Source organism: Lipophrys pholis (assembly GCF_963383615.2).
Source record: "Lipophrys pholis genome assembly, chromosome: 11".
NCBI classification, from domain to species: Eukaryota; Metazoa; Chordata; class Actinopteri; order Blenniiformes; family Blenniidae; genus Lipophrys; species Lipophrys pholis.
In genome coordinates, this window is record NC_137631.1 from 15671928 (window position 1) to 15690974 (window position 19047).

Below are 19047 nucleotides of genomic sequence, written 5' to 3' on the forward strand. Positions count from 1 at the left end.
TGATGAGTTTCGCAGCAAATAGAATACCTCACAGTGGATTTCCATCACTTTGATGCCATCTAGTGACTTTTGCGGGAAATGCCTCATAATATCTCTAATTCTAGAATGAGAGTATTTTAAATATTCCTTGGGGAAATTCTTCTAAGTTACAACAGTAGTCTTTTGACTTTCCCTGGGATTTATGAAATATTTCTATTTTATTCTATTTTGTGTGAAGATAAAATACGTTCATAATGAAGTATCATCACAAACACTTGTTTCAATAGCTTTACAAAGCTGTATGTGATGGATTAATTACACTCCTGATTCTTTACATATTACTTCCAAACATTGATGATCCATAAGCTGATTGAGTGAATCACAATGATTATAATGTGAAAATAGATGTGTTGTTAAATGACTTCATTTTTGTTAATTTTGTAAAAGTTCACCATATCATATATATTCTATCTAATGTATCTTATGAGGGGATTTTTGTTGAAAGCAGAGGATTTACAAACAAAAAATACAAGCAGCCACAGCATTTCCTATATCAAAAGATTATATCACGTGAGAATAGACTTTATTGTCCTTTAGGAAAATTCCCTTCTGGAAAGTGCAGAATAAACAGCCATGTAGACTGGATCACAGACCAAAAAAAAACATTGCAGCCAATTGGTATTGTCTTGTTTTGTGAGGATATAAGATAAGTAACACTAAACAAGCACAAGAAAACATAAAATCACCACAGAGGCGCTTTAAAAAACCTATTTGAAATCAACACACAGAAAAAAATGTTAAACTGCACTTATACCAACACTATTTTTTTAATCTCGCTGGGGTGTGGAGAGATTTTAAATGTCTGTGCCCAAGGGGGCGGTTTCCTACTAATCCAGCCCTGATGAAGGCTTGTCTACTGCTGCAAGGCTGTAGCTGGGGAGCGCCCAAGCAAAATCAAGTCAAGTTCTATGAAATGTCATTTTTTTAAGGAAAAACGTCCTCCAAGCCCTTGCTAAATCAGAATCCTTAAGTAAATCCTAACCCTCTACTGTGTGGAAGTTGCAGCAATGATCCAATGACCCTTTTCAAGATCTTGCTGGTGTGAATAACATGAGACTTGAGGCCACCCCCGCCCAATCAGAGCTCGATCCTCTGTTGTGTTTAACCGACTGGACCTGAACGTCAAAGCCATCAGTGACAGGCATGTCACAAGCATTGTATAGTAATGTATCACAATTACATAGTGTTGTTAAAAACAAATATTACTATTGAAGTATTAAAAACTGGTTTAAATGAAAAAGATTTCAGTTAGGGATCCATCTATTATGCCACACAGATCAAACAGATTTGGATTGTAACATTTAATTTTATAAAAATGTGATGTGTATCACTAATGGAAAATAGTGTGCACACCTTTCACAATGCGGACCTGGCGTAACGCGCACGACACTGAAAAAATCGTGGGTCCGGCCCTGTGCTGGTTGCTGCTCACTGGCTGCGCTGCTGCGGCTGCTCCTGTCTGCGTGCTCCCGCTGCGGCTGCTCCTGTCTGCGTGCTCCCGCTGCGTGCTGCAGTCTTTCCGCTCCTGCAGGCTGTCAACAGTCTGGCTGCGCCCCTCCCCCCTGCGTCTTACGTCACACCGCAGGCCCCGCCCCCGGCCTGGCTCTCACGCACCAGTTACGTCTGACCGTAAAAAATAGAAACTTCCAAGATGGCCGAGTCCGTGGACTCCATGCATTTCGCAGCAAACAGCAAAACAAATTCCCCTAAACCCTTGCTAGCTAAACGGCCGCCCGAGAGCCGTCCGCAGTCTTGCAGCGACATTTTCCCGCCGCCCCCCAAGAAGGTCCGCGTGGAGGAGAAGGGCCTGAAGCACCGCAGGCTGAACGGAGAGGTGTGCGCAGGGGAAAAACACAACGGGAAGCAGAGTTGTGGGAGCCCAGCGAAATGGAGTTTCGGCCCGGCCAAGGCGAGCCACTCCACCGCCGCCGCGGTGCCAACCACCCCTGCCCGGAAAATCTTCAAGATCAGCAACTTCCTGGCGTCGCCGCACAAAGTGAAGAAGGCGAAGGAGAAGCGCCACAAGGAGAAGGAGAAGAGCAGCGAGGCGCAGCGGAGCTCCGCCGCCGTGGAGAGAGTGAGCCCTGCTAGCTTCCATACAAAGACCGAGAACGGCGACGTGAAAACGCTCCAGAGAGGTGAGACAGCAGCACAGCCCGGCGGCTCCCCGGCTCACACTCACATTTCAACCACATGTGAAGCAACATCCACACCGAACCTTCTATCAGAGCATTACATAATCCGCTGGAACACAGGCCCGGGTATTTATTAGGCCCGGGTGCTGGTTTGTCCATACACGTGGAAATGTTTGCGCCTCACTTGTGTGTCTCAGCGTGGATGTTTGCAGCGTTTCAGCTCACCGTGTCTCCTCTGCCCACTCCTGTCAGACCACCGGGCGAAGGACAAGGACCGACAGAAGAAGAAGGAGAAGAGCAAAGAGTGGAAGAACCACAAGATGCCCCCCGTGCACGACATCGCCCGGGAGAACGGAGAAGTTACCTCTCCTCCAAAAGGTAGGACCGCAAACCAAATGCGGAGCTGTCAAAGATGTAAACAACGAGTTTGCGATTGTTTGGGGAGAAATACATATTTGGACTCATTTTTACATCGTCGCGCAACTTTCCTCAAATCACTTGTCAATAGTGAAGATGGGAAACTACACATGTCAAAGCACAGCTGTCAGAATGTTTAAATATGTGGTTAAACTGTATTGGTGTCAAAGTTTGATTAATTTCACATGGGGACATCTCGATTGCTTTACTGTAGAATCTCTAAACATCAAGTGTATTAATAATGCTAATGTTTTCTCACCGTTTGAACCTGAGAGCCACTTCAAGAGTAGGTAATATTCCCAAACACTACTACAAGTTAAATAGTCCACTTTTTAATGGAGATGGATATTTAAATATGTGTAGAGGGTGCTTTACTAAGCTGGGAACCAAATATATTTAAATATCCAACATTGTTTGATCAACATCTTTCTTGGTAGTTGAGAATGAATGAGCAGAATGCATGAATTCATGCTTGTTTCTACTTTATACAAATTATCACTTTGACATTTTTAAGAAGTCTAAACTCCAGTTTTCAAATCAGGTTGTTTGTACCAACTACTGTTCAATGGAAAATGCCCTGTGAGCTGCCAGGAGCCCAGAGGTTAGCTACCTCTGTTTGTTTTTCTTAATAAAATTAAGTTATATTAAAATTAAGTCTGCTGTGCTTACTGAATTATCACAGTTGTGTACCCTATAATTAAAAACCTGGTGTGTGCCCAACTACGAACTGGGTATGTTTACAACTGGATCTGAATGGGCCCCAAACAAACTGTTTCAGTTCGATCTCGTTACAGACTGGATGCTTCCAAAAGGACTTGATGAACTCCGTTGTTGCACTATAGGGAAATTGCTCCCGATAATCAACACTGTTTTCAAATTGTTGTTGAGTCGTCATTCGGTGAGAACTTCACCACAGTGAAGCGACGTGCTTTGTGTTGTGTTAACGCAGCACAGCACTGTTGTGGTAAAACATCTCAGAGACGATGCCACAGAAACTGCCGAGCAGGTGTTTTGTTTACATTGTCTGATAGAATATTTTAAAAGCCTGTCCAAGTGGATCATGCTGCTGTGCAAACTTTTCTCTCTTTTTGTCAACCTTGGTTGTTAATGAGGAAATGCGTGAGAAGTATGAAAGTAGATGCATCAATCGACTGTGTTAACTGTCAGGAGATGCTTTGCTGAAGCCACAGTTCAACGCTCGTTGTGAGAAGTGTGAGGATAATGGACACTATATTGGGCTTTCATTGTCGGTTTATCTGCAGATCTTAGGTTTCAATAGTTACACAACACTCCATATTTTAAATGTTGTTTGTTCCCCGTCACAGACCCCAAGGAGAAACCCAAAGCTGGATCAGAGGAAGACCTCCTGCTGAAGAAACTCAAGAAGAAAAAGAAAAAGAAGCACAAAGATGGCGAGCGGGTGAAGGAGAGACACGGCCGGCCCAAAATGTATCACCGCTCATGTCAGACTGTGTGTTCCGGGGTTTCTCTGGGTCTTCCTGAGCTCCTCAGCCGAATAAATGGAAACAACAGCGGTAGCCTCATCCACGCCGCAGCAGCACCACAGCCACACCATCAGGATCCTGCTCTTTCTGCTGCCACCTCCACCTCCATCTCCTCCTCCATCTCCTCCTCCACCTCCATCTCCTCCATGGTCAGGGACAGGCTCGGCTACAACTCCCCGCTCCACTGCACCCCGGCGCCGGCCCTGTCCGGCCTGGAGTTTGGCCGTCTGATCCACGTTGAGCAGCAGGCTAACGGCGGGGCGTCTGTGGCGCATGCCTACTGCGAGCAGCTCTCCAGCCTGTCTCCGGCCGAGATGCAGCGATTCGCCCAGGAGTTTGTGACCCTGTCATTCAGCGAGGATGAGGCCCAGGCCGCCAGCTTTGTGATGGGGATCATACACGGAGCGGCCTCCTACCTCCCGGACTTCCTGGACTACTTCTCATACAACTTCCCCAACGCGCCTGTGAAGATGGAGGTGCTTGGGAAGAAGGACATCGAGACCACAACCATGGCCAACTTCCACTCTCAGGTGAGACGGCTTTGTGCTTTGAGTATTTTTTCTCTCTCTCGCTGGTGGACGGAGACGGAGAGGAAGATGAACTGGACGCTGAGACGCTGTGAAGTGTCACTTTGCAGTCTGGAGGCGTTGAGCAGCTCAGACTCGGGCTCTCCCCGGCTGAAGCGACACGCTGACAGTCGCAGTCCAGACTGTTAGCGGGTAGAGTTCCTCAAGCTGTGCTGACATGTCTTCACTGGCGTGTTCAGGGTGTCTCAGGCTGCGTTGTGGCGCGATGGCGGTGTGCAGCTTCCTAAATGTCTCTGTGTGGTGACGCCTTCAGGTAGTGTGGTGCTACTGAGGAAACTGAATTTGTAAATAGGTGAAGCCTACAGTTGTTTGGAACAACTGCTGGATTATAGGCTCAGTTATTTGTATATGAAATGTTCTTGTGAGTTAAAATCAACCAAATTGGTCATTAGTCCTCTTCTCCCCGGTCTTCAGACAGCTCACATCATCTGTGTTGCTTCAACTAAATTAGTTTCATACTTAATACAATTTGAATAGTTGCGTCTTAATATCTAAATCTAGACCAGCGATGAGTTCATTTCATGAGATGGAAATAGAATGTTCCCATTCATAGATTAAAGGATTTGTGAGATGAGTATCTTCTTTGCCCAAAGCATTCTTTGTTCGTTGATAAAACTTCACAATAACATTAGACTAATCAACCAATGCATGCAGTTTAGATTTGATCCAGTTTCCCCTCCTGCAGTGTTTACGGTCAATCACAGTTATTAGAAACATATCAACTCTGACTGTGAAACGCAGAAACCTCCCTTTGAATAAATCATTTGTCAAAACTTTTGTTATGCACACTGAAAGAGAATGAGACTCAGCATTTAGTTGAATTCTTATTGGAGATGAAGAAGTCAGAAATGGTCCCACGGCACCTCATTCGCTGCTTCTTCATCTTTTAAACATGTCTGTAGACGGAGAGAGAATCAATTTAGGTCAAGAAATATTGAAATTATTCTCACACAGACCTCTCACTGGGATGAAAATAATTTCAGGGTCTTTCCTCTCGGCCGTACTCGCAGTGCTTTGTAATCAGATATTGCTTCAGCTCATCTGGTATCAGGACTTCCTCCACAGCCAGCATAAGGCAGAGGGTGCCTTACATTCGGCCACTTTTTGTTTTTGCTTTTTGAAAAACAAACTCGGTTCAACTGTCAGTGTATTTTCTTGATGTAAGCTTGTGATTTGATGTGAATATTATTTCCATAACAGTCACTGGTAAAGAAGCTGCACCGTTCAGAGCATCTTGAGTTAAATGACTGATGGTTTTATGGCTGCGTTTGCTGTCAGATGGGTGCGATCGATGTGTCAGAATCAGACTTTATACTGACAGTGAAGCCATGTGGGCGTGAAGGATTCTGTTTTGTGTGCATTTTATGGTAAAACATGATTCGAGAGGGCTGAGTTTCACAGACCCCCGGGGTCCTCAGCTTTCAATTTGAGAAGCTGCACTTTCGAGCCTCACAGACGGAGTCTCCTGGTACTACAGCATGTTCAGACCGTTCTTTTAAACAACTTTTACTGACACTTTCACATGGCAAACAGCCGAGGAACAAGGCAGAGAGGGAGCTGTTTTTTTTTTTTCCATTATGATCTCTGAGTTAAGAGTTCATTCACAGCTAAGACCCATGAGCTAAAGGCAAGAGAATGACCCAGAGGATCAGTGTAAGGAAAGACTGTTTTGTGTTTTTAGATTCAAGATACTTATCAATCACCTTGGGGAAATTACTTCTCTGCTTTTAATCCCTCCTATTCATAGTTCCCCTTGACTAGACACACACAGGCATTAAGAGCCTTGCTCATGGAGCCACAGTGGGAACTCGGCAGTGAGATTTGAACCAACAAACTTCTAGTCAAAAGCTGTCGACTCTAACCACTAGGCTGTTTTTAAGTGGAGGTTTGATGAAGGGAACATTGTGTGTCTGGCCTTTGAGCTGCAGTTGGTTTAATGTCTCACCGCGGTCATTTTTGTCCGAGAAAAGAAGTCCCGTGTTTGGAGAATTTAACGGGAGGCAGCCGGGACCAGGCTAAAGTCATGGTGGTCCAGTCCGTTGTGCAAAAGCCGCTAACACCAGAACCTATATAAAATGAATTCAAACTATTCAAAACAACACAGTTTGCATGTTCTCCATGGCCTTGCAAGTGTTTTTTCAGGTACTCTTGCGTCTTCCCACACGCCTTTTCGGTAAATTCTTGTAATGGATATGGTGGTCCCTTGGTAGCGCAGCCTTTATCTGTGCGTGTGTCAAACTATTGTTGAGTAAAATACTGAACCTCGAGTTTCTCCCAGTGGAGGTCGACCACCTTGCTTGGCAGTTCTCTCTGCATCGGTGTGTGTGAACGCGACTGATGATGTGAAGCTCTTTGACTCTGTCAGAAGAGTGAAAACACACCGTCGGGGAAAAGTCCTCTTTTCCTCTGTGCTACAGAACTTATCTAACTTCCACTTTTTGCTGTGAGCTGGACTAAATGCACTTGTGTGATTAGTGTGGTGGTGTTTTTACCAGCTGAGAGCTCATCAAATATAAAACGGGAGTCCAAGCAGCAGCAGCAACTTCTCAGTCACGCACACAACGAGGATCTGTGGTGAGGAGGCTCCAGTCATGGTCTTCATCATGTTTTTTGGTTCTCTTTGCTTTAAGCCGTGTGACTTCGGCCGTCCCAGATGAAAGATGGTGATACCTTTGATTGGCGTTTACAGTCTGTGATCTCCTGTTTTACAGTGAGAGGCGTTCGCAGCCAGCTGTTGTTGTGGTCATCCAACCACAGACAGATAATCTGATGACAGTGTCAGAAATTTCACAGCTGCCTCAGTACAACACAGCGTGTGTGATTGCTGCTGCGCGCGACAGCTACTAACAACGTGTCCAAATGGAGTCGACGAGACGTGACGATCAGAGCGACATAAGCGCTGCAACGAAACAACAATTTGCAGATTCCCAAGGAAGCAAACTGTTCCACATTCTCCTTCTACTTCCATGCTGTTTCCTGCATATAAATGGCACTTGGACAATGGTTTGAATCATAATTTGGTTTGTTTGTTTCCTGAAGGTGAATGTAGATGTGCAGCAGACATGGGCTGCAGCGATTCCCATGCTTTGTGGCCCTTGACCCAATTTCCTAAAAGAAAATAATAAACTATGCACATTTGAAGCAAGTGTCAAAAGATGTTTTAATCTCAGGGCACAAATATGTTTCCTTTACACACATAAATTAGTGCATGTAGTGTGGCTGTTAATCAATACATCCAGTAGAGGGCATTGCATGTTGTTGGTTTCATGTGGAACAATGGTTCTAATCCAAACAGGAAAAACTGGTTCAAAACTTCTAATATAAGTGTTCCTGTCTTTTGTATTTAACATTTGATCCATAGGGACAATTTGCTGCCATGCGTATTCAACTTTGCTAGTGTAGACGTTTATAAACCGTTCACACAAGTTATCTGAAGCTTGTTTGTCCTCACGCCAAGGCTAATCCATGATGTAGATGTTTGTATCCACGTACACATTCTATGTCTTTCCTGGATGGGATTGTAGTTCTGCTGTCTTCAGAGTTAAATAGTCTGCTTTGTACCTTTTGGTAATTGTACCTGAGTGATACTGTTCAACACTGCCCCCACAGGTCATCACTGGTATTACTTTGTTTGCATCACAGCTATGCTCCCTGGAAATGTACAAAATTTTACACGTAATAAACACAGAAGACATAAAAGACTTCATCCATATCCGTCTGTATTTAGGCTTGAGCATTTTTGGGCCTTTATTCACTAAATATTCCCTTTTCTGTCGAGGTAAAAATGATCAAACACATCCATATTGATTCAAACTGGACACATACAATAAGTTGTTATAATTATTGTTAATATTATTATTGGATAATTCACTGCAGAACAACATGTTGCAGGTAGCAGGTAATAAGCTCATCCGACTGTTTTAAGTGTTGGAGCCTTAAAACATCACAGTTGAGTCAAAACTCAATACAGAGTAAAGCTGAATCAAACCAAACCCGAACAATGTCTTTGGTGTTCATGCTGAACTTTCCCTCGGTTACCTTTTTTGGAGGTTTAAGTTAACTTTGTTTTCACGGTAACATCAGCAGTAGTTCAATAAACCTTTTCAGGCTTGTATCATTAAATACCGTCTCCCACATTAATCATCACTTCTCCTACCTGCAGCCTGCTGCGTCTTTTATTACAGTTTTAATATTGGATATTAAAATAATTGTGTGTGTGTGTGAAGTTTTAATATCTATTGAACAAACAATCCAATATATCTACTAGGTGTTAAAACTGGGGTACCCCTTTGTTTAAAACAGAGATGCTTTTATATCATGTTACATGATTATTGTTGTTGCTTGTATTTATTGTTGAGTCTTTTTTATCACCATTAATACAAACGCTGGTCGTCATTCTAACAACTGAACCTCTGATTGTAATTCATTACATAGTATACCCACTGTAATTCAGATGTGCTTTTATTTCGGGAGATTTGTTTCAAGATATTTCACCATTATCTAGTCTGTGCATCTGTATTGCAGAATACATGTATTGCTCTTTAGGGGCCGTTATACTCTAAAATCTCTTATAAATACACAGTACAGCCAAAAAAAAGCATCACTTAATGCAAAATGTTGACGCTTCCCAAAATCACAGAGTGAGGAAGCAGACAGAAACTGCGCACCTGTCACTGACGGAGCAAATTAGATTTTGTTTTAAGCACCGATAGATTAAAGGATGAAATAATAAGCTGTTGAGAGCTGCCTGCTGGGAGGTCAAATCTTCATCCAACTTGAGGCAAGTTAAAGTCTGAGTGTAAGGCACGCTGAGAGCCGAGAGATGACCCCGGTGTGGATGATTTATTTATCACAACAACACAACATGTTTGCTCATTCACATATTGTGCACGGGACACGTTATAATAATACGCACAAGAGGTTTAGATGTGTTTTAGCTAAATGATTTTCCAGAAAAGTGTATTTCATTTTCAAATGGTCCTACATTTGCAAGAAGCATGTTTTTGTGGGAGGAGCAGCGGATCTGAGTATGTGGGTGGCACCCATTAGATATTTGCCAGATCTTCTCTGCCAATGCCAAACAACCTTTATTTGCTGTTGACTCTTGATTTAGTGGACTGATTGAAGTCTGGAGAAGTGAGACATATTGGCAAGTTTGTAGCCAACCAGCATCTGATCTTCAGAACGAGCAAACACAAAGTTCTTTACCTTTGATGAGTAGTTTAGAAAATGTTCAGTCGCCAAACCAAAAGTCAACCAGGATCATAATATAATGTGAAACTTTATAACTGACATCCATCACTCATCTACAGCTGCTTTATCCTTGTCAGGGTTGCTGGAGGCTGTCGTACCCGACATAAACCCAAACCAGCATGTCTTGGTCTAGAATATGAAAAAGTTTCAAGTCAGGGCTTTTAACCACATTCAATATTTAGTGAAGAATTTAATATATATTGTGAAATGTTTCCTCATATTACATATGTGTTACAGTGCCGTTTGTTAAAACATTGTTTAAATGTGACACCAGTCTGGTTTTCATGTATTTTAGGAAGGTGTCTTGTCTGCTGTTGCTGCATTGCACCTCAGTGAACTGTGAAATTATGATTCAAATAGATATGGTTTTATTGCCTCGTCACCAAGTTTAACACTCCCTCTGATATCATGTATCGTTAATGATATTAAATGATATAAACGCCTTTATTCATTGAATTTGGATGAACTAATCTTTGTGTGTTGACGTGGTGTGAACACTCAGTCATTGCAGCCTCCCTCACAGATGCATGATCATCTTGGGGGTTGTTTTCTTTCTCTCTGTTTTACACGTCAGGAACGACACAAACAGGCCGACTCTGACACATAACATTTTATGATGTGCACTGGGGCATCATCTGTGCTTCATTAAACCCCCTCGTTGTGACATAGCGGACACGTTAGTGCTGGTGCTCATCTGACTGAATTTGTACATCGGTGTTAGTCGCTCCTTCGTCTCGTTGACACATAACCTCGATGAACCTGACGTCTGTCTATGTCGTCGGTCTTGAAGACGTCCTCCCGTTGTGTGAACTTCAAAGTATTTTAGTAGTTCAGCTGGTGTTTTTCTCCGCCAACCTGACAACAGCTCACTTTCTATCTGTCATCTGTTGACATTTACGTCTTCTGAGTGTCGAGGAGTCCCTCTAATGAGCCTCTTCATAAAGACAGGTGCACTGAGAAGGTCACGCCGATTATGTTGAACACACACTGGCAGGCTCAGTGGTTAGACCAACGTGGTCGTCTCATAATTGTATTAAAAACCTCTCCTGTGGCTTTAACCTCCATGTCGGGTTCAGTGTCATTTACGGGTGCCTGCTGGCTCTGATCGGTTTCCTCTGCGCTGCCTCCTCCAGGTGAAGCGGACGTATTCCCAGGGAACGTACCGAGCGGGGGCCATGCGGCAGGTCAGTCTGGTCGGAGCAGTGGATGAAGAGGTGGGAGATTATTTCCCCGAGTTCATCAGCATGTTGGAGGACTCTCCTTTTCTGGAGGTAAGCGCAATGATGCATTAATAAACTTCATTTCTGTTGCCTTTAACCCTTTACAGGCAAGTAGCTTGTGAACTTTCTCTTATTCTCAACTAACGATGCAAAATTTTAGGACTATAAAAGACATTCTTTTGCTAATTATTGAGGTCAGATTTATAGTTTTCTTATAAAAGCATAACCATAATTGCTTTTAGCTTGAATTTAGCAAAGCATTTCCTTACATCCTGCAAATATGAAAAAATGTGGGAAAACTGCTCTAACATCAGCACTGTACACAAACACTTCAAGAGACTATTTTAAACGTGAACCCAATAAGTTTAGAAAGTCATATTCATCTATTTATTGTACTTTTGGTTAAACAACATGTTGCCACTGTAGACCCACAGTAATCTTTAAATGTGATTAAGCCCATGTGGCGTTATCATAATTCATCACAGTGTTTTAAGTCAGAAAAGCATCATGGATGCGTACGAACAAAGCCGTTCAAGTGCTGGCTCTTTTTGAGTATAAATATTAACGCTTCATTCACTAGAAAAGTGTAAGTTTATATAATGTTACAGAGCTGTGTATGCGAGTCATGATGGTGGACAGACTTCAATGTACAAACAACAGTATAATGCTGTTTATACTAATATGTCACACTGCGTGCAGCGATGTTGAAACTGATTGCGGGGTCTTTGTAACTGCCCTGAGTTTACCCTCTGGGAAGCCCACCAAGCGGGGGGCAGGTCTATTATTATTGTCACTCAGCAACAACATAAAACGCTCTGATGCAGCTACAGACATGGATTGTGGGCTTTTTGAAAGGCGCCGCGAGAAGTATCAAGGTTTAGGGTTAGGTTATTATATTTCGTTAATTTTAAGGAGCCAGCTTTGGTGTAATTCTTTTTATCTGAGGGGTGAAAAAAACCCACTGAGAAATGGTCTAAAAGAGTCATTTGAATCAAAATCATTTCAAATGAATCATCGACCTTGGCTTATATTATTCATGCCTGAAAGAACTTTGTGACACAACAGAAACTAGATGAGCTGCAGTGATCCACAGAAAAACGCTGAATGTTTTTGTGAAAGTATTAAATAGATAAAACTAAATTATATTAGAGAAAAGAGTACACGCACCCGACTAGTACTTCTAGTATAAACCCTGCAGTGGACTAGTGTTTACACCTGAGCTCTTTATCAGGCTTCCTCACAGTAAACAATAACAAAATTAGGTGTAAAGCATGTCAGTACATCACTTAAGTTATAAAGTAATGAAGGAAAAGATTGTGTCTGAGGGAACCTACCAAAAAAATAAACGAAAGTGCTACTGGAGTGCCCTCGTTCCAGTTCGAGCTGTGAGATAGATTCAGATCGTCTGCAAGCATCACAGCTCAAACCATCAAGAGGTGGTCATTCTAGTTTAATAAGTCATTCATTTGGATCGAATTGCCAAAATGATTAAAAGTAAAATTCAGCTACAAATGTCTGGTTGATGAAAACAAGATTACTGTACAAAGTTATCAGCATCTTCTTCTTTGGAGACCACAGAGCTAATGGTTGAATGCTGAGGCACAATTAGGAACTTTTTTTAATGCTATTCTGAAAGCCTCAATTTTAAAAAAACAAACAAAAAAACAGTGCTTGTGTTTCCTTTCTTGGAAATAATAATGACTAGATTACAAACTGCACAAACATCAGCTGTCCTATAAAAATGCGATTGCATCTTTGACCGTTTCCTCTGATTCATGATGTGACATCGAGCCACGCTACGAAGAAAGTCCAGATGAGCTGGAAGAATATTGAGAGGAATCTATAAACAAGGCTATAAATCAGAAACCGTTTTTAATTCTCTTCTGTTCAGTTTCATTTTCTACATTTCTGTTAGGTGCAGAAGTAGAAAACTCCCTTCAGTGTAAAATGAGGCATAAAGACATTTAATGATGTTTGGCAGAAAGAGAAAAGGAGAGAATGAATGTAAAAAGATTCCAGTATAGTTAATTGAATCGGTAAATTTTAATTATTTGGCAAGAATTGGGCAATAAATGAACTATTCATCAGAGATGAAACAAAACTGCCACCATTTGTTTACAGTTCTTAACAATCACCGCAGTGGGGCATAAATAGTGTTGAGCTGTTTTCCGTACGTTGCTGCGTGTCGTTGTATAAGCTGACGTTTCTCACCCTGTGTTGGTGCAGCGGACTCTTCCCTGGGGAACCTTCTCCAGTCTGCGGCTGCAGAGTCCCACTGAGAGCGACGACGGCCCCATCATGTGGGTCAGACCTGGAGAGCAGATGATCCCAATGGCAGACATGCCCAAGTCACCTTTTAAAAGAAAAAGGTGTGTGAACAGACTTGTGAACGCTGCACCCCTGCAGCAGTGAAACACACCTCATGCTTCAACAACCAGCAAATCTTGAATGTTTCCCAAATGGATTTCAGGTCGACCAATGAGATAAAGAACCTGCAGTATTTACCCAGAGCCAGCGAGCCCAGGGAGATGCTGTTCGAGGACCGGACGAGAGCGCACGCCGATCACATCGGTCAGGGCTTCGAGAGACAAACCACTGCTGCTGTGGGTGTGCTGAAGGCTGTCCGCTGCGGAGAGGAGTGAGTGAACCTCTTCACATATAAAGAATTTAACTTGGCGGGTCATGTTGGATCTGAGACAGCGGGCCCGGACCAGCTCACCTGAGATCACCGTGAATATATCACAACTTTACGTGCAATACGACTGTTTTAATGTCATTATTTTGTGTGACCACATTTGCTGCTTATAGGTGTATGTTTATCTGTCCTCACTGTTGGAGCAAGTACAGCTTATGGTTGTTATATTCTAAGAATGCAGAACCACATAAAGGACCAACCCAGACCCTGCATCGTTGTAAAAGTTCTTCATTCTGCATCTAAGTACGAAACTACTAAAGTTGAAATGCAGAAAACAGTCATGTTCAAAAATGACTGTTGGTCATCATCAGGCGAAACTCGAACTTGACTGATGCAGAGTCCGGTGGCTTATTCAGACCATAATGCTGTTTTTGAAAGTTGGTCTTCCAACCTCTCAGGTGAGTAAACAGGACTGTGTGTGTTTCCTCACAGCAGCGACGCTCCAGCCCGGATCACCAAAGACGTTGTGTGTTTCCACGCTGGAGACTTTCCAGATGTGGTCATGAGGCTGCAGCTGGACCTCCACGAACCGCCGCTGTCGCAGGTGAGTCCGCTTCTTTGACCGTGTTCTGCAGTTTGGAGTTCCTCAATCCATAGTTCCTGTCAGCTTTTTGAACGTTTTAATAGTCTACCTGTTCTGACTTGTCATTTTTCTCTTTATGCAGATTTTCAGCATCAGTTTCTGATCTTAAAATGTACAGACATTGTAGGATCAAAGCATTTAGCAGTTAAAGAGCCTGATCGTGTTCAGGAGGCTCAAACAGTCTGAAACTGTCACATATATATATGTGTTGTGTTTTTGGTGGAAGAGATTGGTTAAAGAAATTTGTTTTGTTTTTTTTAAAGTTTGGAACTCCTGCTTCTACAAAACTATTTTATTGTCAATGTGAATAAATTATATTCTAAATTGTGAGTAAAAAGATTCAGTTTATACCCGAAACATTAACATCTGAAATAGATTTTTAGTATTTCTGCAGGATAGATAGATACCATAAAAATAACTTACTTGGATCTACGCAGTTTCTGTAATGGTCTCAATAAAAATAATAAAGACATAAACAAAAACAAAACCATTTTTTAACTGAGAATGAGAGCATACGCGTTTACTGAAGGACGCAACCAACAACCAAAGTATACAAGCTGATGTCTTTCCTTTGGGGGTTGTCGTCGGAGGACGTATTGAACCTGGAGACTAAAAGAAGCGAGGACTGTGGGTGGTTTGTTGTCACTACAGAGGGGAACTAGTTTGCAGCCTTGTTGAAGACGAGTTGAAATCCCCCAAGATAAATAATTTCCACCAACAACAGCAGAAAATGTGATTGGTGCATCTTGGACAGCAACACGCAGCCGTCACCTGAACTGTAATGCAAAGTTACATGACCTTTACAGAGCAAACCATGTGAGAGTAAAAGTACATCAACCGAAAGCATGAAGAACTAAAAACATTTAGAGGTATTTGGTTTATGTATAATAAATGTCAAATATATGGAGGTTTGACAGTTTGAATTTTGTGGACGATAACCGTCCTTGTTTGCTTTGTGGAATGCACAGATGTATTAAATCAGAAGGTGTGAGTAGAGGAATCACCATTGTGGGTTTGAGGATGATCATAAAGTTGCTCCTCCTCTTCCTTCTTCCACAGTGTGTGCAGTGGATCGATGACGCCAAGCTGAACCAGCTCAGGAGGGAGGGCATCCGATACGCCCGCATCCAACTCTACCACGACGACATCTACTTCATCCCCAGAGGAGTCGTCCACCAGTTCAAGACCGTGTCTGCCGTCTGCAGCCTGGCCTGGCACATCCGGCTCAAACAATACCACCAACAAGAAGAGAAGGAAGACGAGGAGGAGGAGGAGGAGGAGAAATGTTCGGCCAGTCAAATAACACTTCGTATCAAAGAAGAGGATTACGACGAGGACGTGAAGAATGAGCGTAACCTCACAGGACAACCAGCAATGAAACTGGAAGATGAGGACGAGGAGGAGGAGGAGGAGGAGGAGGAGGAGGAGGACGACGACGACGAGGAGGAGGAGGAGGAAGAAGAGGACGAGGAGAGGGAGGGGCCCCCCTCACAAACTCCGACACAGACTCTGAAGGAGGACGAGCGAGACAACAGAGCGGAGATGAAGGAGCTGACATCAACGCCGCCGCTACCTGCAGTCAAGAGAGAAGCAGACGAAGGAGCCGTCACTCCTGCGCCGATGGACGTGACTGCCGAGGGAGAAACGACAGAGGAGAGTGGAGGAGGAGGGGACGCGTGCGAGGTGCTGCAGCAGAGAGAGGTGGACGAGGCGTCCTTAAAGACGTTGCAGCAGAGCAGGAAGGAAAGCGATCTGGAGGAAGAGAGGCAGCAGAAGACTCCCGTGTCAGGTCAGGCTCTGAAAGAGAGGAGTAAAGACGGCTCTTTCAACACCCCGCAGATCAAAAGAGAAAAAGACAAAGTAAAGAGAGAGAGAGATGAAAAGGAGAGGGTTAAAGAGAAGAAGGACAGGAGTAAAGAGAAGGACAGGGATAAAAAGGACCGGGGAAAAGACCGAGATAGGGAGAAGGAAAAGGTGCGAGAGCAGGAGAAGGTGAAGACTGAAGGATTGAGAGAGGTTGGCCCCTCGATGCCGCCGCAGATGAAGAAGAAAGAGGATGAGGAGCGAACGAAAGAGGGCAGTAAAGCCCCTCAAACGCCGCCCGCTGCCAGAGACGAGAAGTGGGCCAGAGAGTGGGACGCAAAGACGCAGCCCCACGTCAAGAAGGAGAAAGAGCATGACAAAGAGCGGGCGGCGGCGCACTCGCGGCCGGACCGAGAGGAGGCTCGAGACTCCTGCTCACACAAACACAAGTCGTCGCACGGGAAGAAGGAGAAGAGCGGCCACAGGGACGGCAACGCGCTGAGCACGCCGACCAAGCCCACGGCGAGAGAAGACGGCAAGACGTCCAGGCCCGCACACGCTCAGGTGAAGAAAGAAGGGAAGAAGGAAAAAGAGTTGGGCGGCAAGGAGGAGAAGAAGAAGCCGCCACCTGCAGAACACAAAGCACCGCGGACGCTCGTCACCTTTGACCTTTTCAAGCCGATGGAGGCTCACCAGACTCTGGCGCTGTCCTTCACAGACAGTAGAGCGAAGACACACCACCACACTGACTCTCGAGGCTCCTCGTCGAACATTCGGACACTTGTTCCCTCTAAAGGACCAAAAGTAAAGGACTCGGTGCAGGGGAGGGCCGCCACGTCGCTACAGGACACTGGGCTGAAACAGCCTCTGAAAACACACACGCCCCAAACACAGAAAGACTTCTTAATATGAATGTCTCCATGTCTAGTCCTCTTTCTTTTTTTCTTTCTGTCTTTTTTTTTCTTCTTTTTTTTTTTTTTTTTTTACTGTACAACTTACGCCGAGGCTTTGTTAAACTGTTCCAGAGCGCAGCCGTCCTCCACATGTCTGCTGGTGTTTCTCATTTCCAGCAGAAAGCATTCCTCCACCCCGACACGTTGCCCCCCGAGACGAGGACGCGCTCTGCGAGGATTTTTTAACGGCGCCCAAGAATGTAAGCTAAGTAGCTCACTTCACGTTTGTTAGCGGATGTATGTAGGCTTTCTTATAAAAATGTTCTGTGACCCGTGTGTCGGTGCCTGTGCACTACTTAGCTTCGCTCTTAAAACACCTATTTTAGGTACTGGACTAGCCGGTCTGAAAACAACCACCCTCACCCTCTGCTATAGGAAAAGACTGTGTTCACCGTCTGGGACGTGACCCCCGCTCACCGATCCCCGCTTCCTGTCGGCTCTGGGAGGCTCGTTGTCTGCGACACTCCACAATGGGAGCGAGTAGTTGTTTTCAGGCTGGACTGTTTGACTCACACAGGGCTGTAAATGATACTGTATGTACCAAAACTGTACAGTATAGATGTTATTGGCACCAATGTGAGAAAATGTATACAGAAATTGCATATATTTTTTGTAAGACAAGTTTTATTTTCCATAGAACTTATTTATATCATTTACTGTCTGTTTTTATTTGAAAACTATGTATGTGAAAATCCTGTTGTAAATACATTTTATTTCCTAAGATAAGACTTGGTAGTGTGATTTATACTCTGATCAGAACCTCTCAATAAATGGTTCAAGATGTTGACTTAATGGGTGTGAAGAGTCTCCTCTGCATTTTGTACGTCGGCAGGCCGAGACGACGCTGGACACAATCACATACCACCCCGTCTCACTGAAATGTACACATGTAACTTCAAATATTGACATCATTGAGTTGTTTTTATCATTAAGAGTGCTTCTACCTGAGGGGCCGAGATATGAAGGATTAATCACTTTTTTGCCAGTAAAAAAGAAAATCCACCATCAGGAATATTCAGAAACTCATTTCAGGATCTTTACTTTTTGAAATAATGCCCGGGAGATCAATTTCTTTTGATATTGTATGCATTAAAAAAAAAAATACAGCAGTTTTTGTAGCGAGTTAACTGTAGGGTAGAGGGATTATTTAATCTATTCCTACAATAAGGTTTATTTATGTCAGGGTACAATATTAAAAAGTCGCCTTCCTCGTATTGAGTGGCTTTCACACAGAGTGGAAAATAAATACTTTATTTTACTTATTGCATATTTGTAAAGATGTGAATTAAAACAAACTTTCATTAAGCTTCTTGTAGAGCTCTGAAACTTCCCCAGTGTTTTCTTCCCACAGAACACTCTGTCATTTTTACACAATCTGGCTTTCTACCTGATACCGCCAGAATAAAATTCCAGATAACAGGCTGACATTTCCTGCTCAGCCAGCCGTGATCCAGCTCGCGGGTTTGAGTGACGGATCTCTGGAGTTTTGATAGAAAACGGGGCGGAACCATCACGTTTCTGGAGGCGGCGCAGCAGTGAGTACCTGCAGGAGGAGTTAAGTTACACAGTAGGTCAGACACGTTTCACCGGCACTCATCTCACAGATGAAGCAAGGAAATAAAAGGTTTGACACTCCGTTAATACCGCCATCATTTCTTTCAAATCAGTAATATTTTAGTTGTTTTTAACTTAAGATTCTGGCAGTTCTATCACATTTCCTGTTGGTGCATTCACTTTGTGGAGGTCGTTCATTTTGACATCTAAGGAATAAAAGTTTGAGACCCTGGAACTTTTGGACAGAATTGGGCCTTTTTATTTTTTTTTATGGATTTGAATGTCGTTCACTCCCCAACAACT

General features: G+C 43.5%; 1 protein-coding gene across 2 annotated transcripts; it reads left to right on the forward strand.

Annotated features, from left to right (window-relative positions):
• The first annotated feature begins 532 nt into the window (after window positions 1–532).
• On the forward strand, window positions 533–17974 carry LOC308117129 (lysine-specific demethylase RSBN1L-like). Of its 2 annotated transcripts, none has more exons than XM_080475816.1 (8): window positions 533–2177; window positions 2427–2552; window positions 3917–4626; window positions 11070–11207; window positions 13383–13525; window positions 13627–13794; window positions 14284–14395; window positions 15494–17974. In XM_080475816.1, exons 1-8 carry the CDS (start codon window positions 1691–1693, stop codon window positions 17147–17149), a joined length of 3540 nt encoding a protein of 1179 aa, XP_080331942.1. In that variant the 5' UTR covers window positions 533–1690; the 3' UTR covers window positions 17150–17974. The 2 variants fall into 2 exon arrangements, with proteins under 2 accessions (XP_080331942.1, XP_080331943.1); XM_080475817.1 differs by having other exon boundaries at window positions 14287–14395.
• The last annotated feature ends 1073 nt before the right edge of the window (window positions 17975–19047 follow it).

What these genes read in the sequence shown, in the direction of transcription:
- LOC308117129 (XM_080475816.1), top strand. Translation starts at nt 1,691, where the DNA reads ATGGCCGAGTCCGTGGACTCCATGCATTTCGCAGCAAACAGCAAAACA. An exon ending in CGTGAAAACGCTCCAGAGAG is followed by an intron (nt 2,178 to 2,426) that starts GTGAGACAGCAG and finishes CACTCCTGTCAG; the next exon opens with ACCACCGGGCGAAGGACAAG. An exon ending in AGTTACCTCTCCTCCAAAAG is followed by an intron (nt 2,553 to 3,916) that starts GTAGGACCGCAA and finishes TCCCCGTCACAG; the next exon opens with ACCCCAAGGAGAAACCCAAA.